This window comes from Belonocnema kinseyi, chromosome 6 (genome assembly GCF_010883055.1).
Source record: "Belonocnema kinseyi isolate 2016_QV_RU_SX_M_011 chromosome 6, B_treatae_v1, whole genome shotgun sequence".
Classification (NCBI taxonomy): domain Eukaryota; kingdom Metazoa; phylum Arthropoda; class Insecta; order Hymenoptera; family Cynipidae; genus Belonocnema; species Belonocnema kinseyi.
This window is the reverse complement of record NC_046662.1, coordinates 63,122,405-63,128,556: the sequence shown is the minus strand read 5'-3', so window position 1 is coordinate 63,128,556 and position 6,152 is coordinate 63,122,405. Positions and strand designations below refer to the sequence as shown.

General features: G+C 27.1%; 1 protein-coding gene across 1 annotated transcript in view; it reads right to left on the bottom strand.

Moving 5' to 3' along the window:
- LOC117174803 overlaps positions 1-4,003 on the bottom strand; it is a 46,200-nt gene extending 42,197 nt beyond the window's left edge. The window contains exons 1-4 of the mRNA XM_033364179.1: positions 3,839-4,003; positions 3,363-3,638; positions 3,102-3,252; positions 2,848-3,007 (exon numbers count right to left, since the gene is read on the bottom strand). Of these exons, the coding sequence (XP_033220070.1) occupies positions 2,848-3,007; positions 3,102-3,252; positions 3,363-3,638; positions 3,839-3,993 (742 nt within the window). The 5' untranslated portion in view covers positions 3,994-4,003. The remainder of the gene's footprint in view (positions 1-2,847; positions 3,008-3,101; positions 3,253-3,362; positions 3,639-3,838) is intronic.
- Positions 4,004-6,152: the final 2,149 nt, after the last annotated feature.

Below are 6,152 nucleotides of genomic sequence, written 5' to 3'. Positions count from 1 at the left end.
AGCTCTTCTTAATATTTTGACACCAAAATCATGTCGATACACCTTACCGACTGCGAGTAAAGCCACCCACGCTTTAACTTGACAGACTGTATACACCTGGTAGTCTGAAAAGACGTTAGGAATTACTGTTATTCTCTGATGATAATACAGATTCCTTGAAAAAAATTGACTTGTAATATCTGGCAAAATAATGCGTGTATTTCTGAAAAAGGGATTCTTCTTCTGATCTTTATAGTAGCTTAAGGGAAAAGCACCCCACTGCTAGCGAAAGTTCTGTGGTTCGATTCCCAGCAGAGCTATAAAGAGTTCGAGTAGCTTAGTTTCTGGTCCTCTACAGTATATATCAAGTTCATCAAAATCGGCGACGGACACTTGGGATGCCTTCCTTGTTAGTTTAGTGGTTTTTATTCTTTAAACTTATACAATTTGGCTGAAAGTTTAACTTGTTTGTTAGAAATTTATTTTTATCGTGGAAGATTTATCTTTTTGGTTAAAACTAAATCTCATTGGCTGATAATGTTTCAAACTAAAAATATAATCTATTACTTTATTGAAATGAAAACCTATATTTTTAATCGAAAATTAATCTTTTCTAGTGAGCAATTCCATGTCAAGGCATCTAAAAAATTTCATCTATTTGATCTATTGTTAGTCATTTTAATGAAAATTCTATTATCCGTTCTCTTAGGTGTTGTAGAAAACACCCTAAAATAATGTTTAAAATAATTTTTTTCTAAACATGATTTCGACGCACGTTTTAAATTGTTTCTCAAAAACTAAGTAAGATTCCATTTTGATATTTACGGAGCTTCTAAAGGACATAGTAAACTCTAAAAAATGTAAGAAAATAAAAAAAGGATTTTTTTCAGATATTCAGTTTAAAAGTTTGTTTTTGAAAAATCCAAAAAGTAAACCTGTAAAATCCTGTTTGGTCAAAAATGCAACGGTTTGGTTGAAAAATTCATCTGTTTTGATGGAGGAATAAATTATTTTGTTGAAACATCTTCTTTCGTGGTTATATTAAACTGTTTTTAGTTTCCAATGAAAATTTGTTTTATTTAAAATATCAGCTATTACACGTTTCGTTAAGAAATCATATTTTTGGATTAAACATCGAGTACTTAGTTTAAAGTTAAAGTACTTTGGAACGCTTTTTTTATTGATGAAGATTTATCATTTTAGTTGAAACTTTTTTATTTTTGGTTATAAATTCAACTATTTGATTTAAAATTAAACTATTTGGTTAAAACTTCCATCATTTTTATCCAAATTTAACTATTCGGTAGGAAATTAACATTTTTCTTTAAAATCACACTTTTCATTTAAAAATTCAACTGCTTTGTGAATAATTGATCTTTTCCTCTTAAAAAGTTATCTATTCATTTGTATTATTAAAAGTTTATCCATTTTTGTAGAAAATTAATTGTCTTTGTAGATAATTTATGTTTTTAGTTGAGAATGTAACTATTTGGTTAACAATTTGTTGTTGTTAAAATTGCAACTATTTTGTTTCATATTAATTGTTTTGGTCAAAAATTCTACCACTCAGTTGAAAGTTGAACTACTTTGTTTAAACTTCACTTGTATCGTTGGAAATTCATATCTTTGGTCAAAAATTGAATTATGACATTTCTATGAAATTAATCTTCTTGATTAAAGAATATCATTTTTGGTTGAATCTAGGATTTTTTTATTTTATTATTTTCTTTAAATATTTATATTTTAGTTATAAATTATTTTTTTGAAAATTCTGTGTTGCAGAATATTCATCTTTGCCGCTCAAAACTTAAAAATTTGTGAGAAAATTATACCACTTGTATGAAATTTACGTTTTGGTTACAATTTTTATTTTTTTTTTGTTCAAAATTCAAATATTTGGTTAAAAATTGAACTATCGTTGATGAAACTTCAGCTATTTGACAGAAAATAAATTTTTTTTAAATCTTAGTTCTGTTTTGATAGAAAAATAATTTTATGGATGAAAAATTAATCTTTTAGATTGTGAATTATATTATTTTGTTTAGAATGCAATTGTTCTGTGAAACACTCTTTTTTTGTTAAATGTTTTACTAGAAGGATGAATGTTTTTTGATTGACAAATTTACTACATGGTTTGAAGTTGAATTACATTTTAAGAAAAATTAATTTTTTTCTTATTTAAAGATATATAATTTTAGTTGAAATTTAATATTTTTGAGTCAGAAATTCCACTGACTGGTAAAAAAGTCGTCTTTTTGGTTTGAAGTTTCAACAATTTGTGATAAAATTAAGCTATTTGTTAGAAAATTAACTTTTTCGTTGAAAATTCTTCTTTTTGGTTTAAAACTCAACTATTTTGTTAAATTGTTTTTTCAAGTGAACTGTTTGGAAATTCAGATTTTGATATAAAATTGATCTTTTATGGTCGAAAAGTCATCTTTATAGGTGGTCAATAACATTTTTCTGTGTGCTCTTTCCTTTATCGGTTTTGTTTTTCAATTTGCATATCTAGTTATAAATGTTTGTTTGTTGGTTAAATATTTATCTATTGTTTATGGTGAAAAAATCATCTTTCTTAAATGAAAATTCATCTTCCGTATTTGAAAATTTATCTCTCTTGGTTGAAAATGAATTTTTTTTTAAATACAACTGTCTGCGAAAAAATCGCCTTTTTGCTTAGAAGTTTTACTATTTGCTCAAAAGTTCCACTCTACTTTCCTATTATTCCCCTATTTCCGTCAAAAATCACCCATTTCCCATATTTCAAGAAAATTTTGAACCACGTTAGAAAAAAAAATTCGCGACATAGTTTATGGAGGGGCTCTTATGATAGTTTTTAGTGGCAGATATATTTTCTTTCTTACTTACAAATACTGAGGACAAGCCTCTTGATTGCTATCAGAGCTATTTTAATTCTTTTTATCACTACTTTAACGGTTTTTACAACATTTGTTATAGCATCTTTAAGAGCATAAAATGGCTGTTTTATCAAATCAACAATAGTTTTAACTGCTTCTTTCAGTCGCTCCTAAAAAAAATAAATTAAATAATTCCATATGAATTATTATTAAGTACTAATTACAATAAAAATTTAGGTTTTTATTTTTAAACAGCTAGCTTACTTGACTACAGGCTAAAGATTCAGATAGAACTCCAATATTATGCAAAGTATTTTTTCCTGGTCCCGTAATTGCAAGAATAAAAGCATAAGCCATAAGAGCCTGTCGACCACGTTTCGAAAAAAATTGTGGCATTACTAAAAAGACGATACACCTAAGGAACAATAAAAAACAGCAACATTTTATTTCTTTAAATAGAACATAAGAAACAAATTATTTAGTTTTATATTTTTATAAAATATATACTTCTGTTTCTGTTTATACCTGACACGACTGGAAAATGCCAAGCCAATTGTTAAAACAATTCCGATCAATGAACACCAAATCGTTGCTGAAGTTAGGGTGAAATTGAGTTGAATGACAAAAAATATGAAAAATATATACGTGAGGAAAATTCCACCTAAAAATCCGAAAATGCTTTTCAAAACATAATTTTCTAATGTTCTATCTGTTTTTAAAAGCACTGATTTTTCGTGAATCCACGAATCCTCCGGGCATGATGTAATTTTTTTCAGAAATTTCTTGAGCTTCTTTTTTATTCTGCCTTAGACATAAAATATGTAACGTTTTATTTTTTATTTGTAAAAAATAAATATAGGTAAGCTTTTCCATTTTTCCTGGAACTTAATAAAAAGAGATTTCAAAAAAGCTACGTTGTCTGACTAAAAACTTCCATAACCACTAGTATTATATGAGACAAGTTTTGTAATAGGTATACGAATTTTAATTGAAAAACTTACATTATTTTTGTGTATCGTATTCTCTGACTGAAAGTATAATGTACTTTGTGATGATCCCCTTTTTCGATTTCAATTGATTTCAATTTTTCATCTTCATATTCGAGTCTTGCCTCATGGAGTTTCCTTGCCTTCAAAATCAGTTGAAAAAATGCCATTTTTATGGAGAATTCTTATTTTAGTATCGAATAAAACTAGTACAGCTTATTATGGTATTGAACATTTAATGTATACGCATTATCACTTCCAGATAAAATTGAAATTTTATACAGGTTAAGCCAGTTAAAGATATACGACTTATATGTAAATTGGTGTGAATTTTGCAACATTTTGATGTTGGCTTGTTTTTGAAATGATCGATTCAAACCTTTCATACACAGTTTAAAAAAAACAACAAGTTCTAAACATATATTTGGAATCAAATTACACGGCTTAAGGATGTTGATTAAATCGGACTTTGAATTTTTTGTTGATAGGTACGGCACTGTCTCAATATATATTTTTTCCGAAAGATTTAAGAACAAAAAAAAAAAAGAAAACTTGTCGAATATCCGGGATTTTGCGAGATCATTGGTTCAATAAAATGTTGAAAAATCAAACCTTTTGTTAAGAAAGTCATTATTTTAACGACAAATGTTAATTTTGCGAAAAACAGAATTTAGCGGGTACCAGACGACAGCATTTGAACGGTGATAATCTCTCGAAAATTAATTTTTTTATTCACAATTCTGACCTCGTAGAAGAACTCTTGAACCCAGCTATATTTTATAACTTCTCGGTTAGCTTTTTATTGTTTATATTTTTGGTTAAGTATTATTTAGTCGATCACGTACGTTGGCATTCTATCGTTAGGACGCCTCGATATCCTTAGTTGAAAATTGCACACTTTTATTGAAAATTCATTATCTTTGTGTAGAAAATTGACCTTTTTTAGTTAACGCTTTAAATATTTAGTTTCAAATTTATGTGATTTGTTGAAAAATTGTCTTCCCAGTAGAATCTTAATTTTCTTGTTTTTGAAAGCTCATCGTTTTGATTGAAAAAAGAACTATTTCATTTTTAGTTAACAATTAAACTATGTCAATGTTGGTAAAAAATTTATCTTTATTAACTTGAAAATTCAACTATTTGGTAAGTAACATAGAGAATGTTATGAAATTTTTTCAGTAGATAGCAATGTTATGTTTGTAAAATTCATAAATACACAAGAAAAAGTGACCAGTAATAAAAATATTAAGTTTTTTCTCTTCAAACTAAATAACTTACTCTTTTACTTTATTTTAAAGACGAACTATAAACTTTTATTAATAACTTCTATAAGATAAAAGCTATTTTTGATTAATTAAATTTAAATTTTCGCAGAACTCGGACCAAACAAATAGCGTACTCTGGTGAGTGATAAACTCCCCCATTTCGGCAATATTATACAAATCGTTTCAATAAGCACCAGGCCGAGTAAACTGCTAAAAATTCTTATTTCCGTCATAGAAAAGTATTCCTTTGGCTTTCACGCAGATGCTTTATACGAGAAAACAAAATTTCTATTTTCCTTGAAGAAACAGAGAATAAAACCCATAAAACGCATTTTTTATTCACATACAAAAGCTATCCAGTCACTTTTAGTGTTAAAGTGTTAAATGTTAAGTGTTATTAAAATATTTTTCGTCTTCCAAATATCTATAATATTGATTTACAATTCTAGCTGAATGCGCAATTCTAAAGCAATTTAGTTATTGAGGCATTTAACCCAAAGTTTTTTTGCTTCAAAAGCTTAAATTCGAAAATATTTGGTTTAATTTGTCTTAATTTTTTGAAGTTTTAAGTCATTGTGGACACAGGTCAAAAATGCATTTGATTTTTTCTTAATAAAGGTTCCTTTTTCCTTTTTTTACTGAAGAAAACTTAGTCTGCGTTTTCTTTGAATACTTTTAATTTAAAAGCAACATTTTATTATTTATTCGTAAGAATAATCATGGAGTGGGTTTTAAGCGGATACTTTCTTCTTCAAAGATTTATGACTCTTTCAATAAGAATTTCTTAAATTTTAATCTCACTACAGTTATGAGTTATGAGTTATTCCAAAAAACTGAAAACCATAAGGTCAAATTACAATCATATTCATAACTAATATAATGCGTTAAATAATTGTAACATAACAAACATTAATTAAAAATGCACATTTTTAGCGTCATTAAAAAAATATTTACAATGAAACAAGCAATGACAAAAAATAAATCTATCTGTGGGTGATTGTCAAAGAGTTTACCGCTTTAATTCACAGTCATTTTCCACTTTAATTTGGAATTACACATTTCTA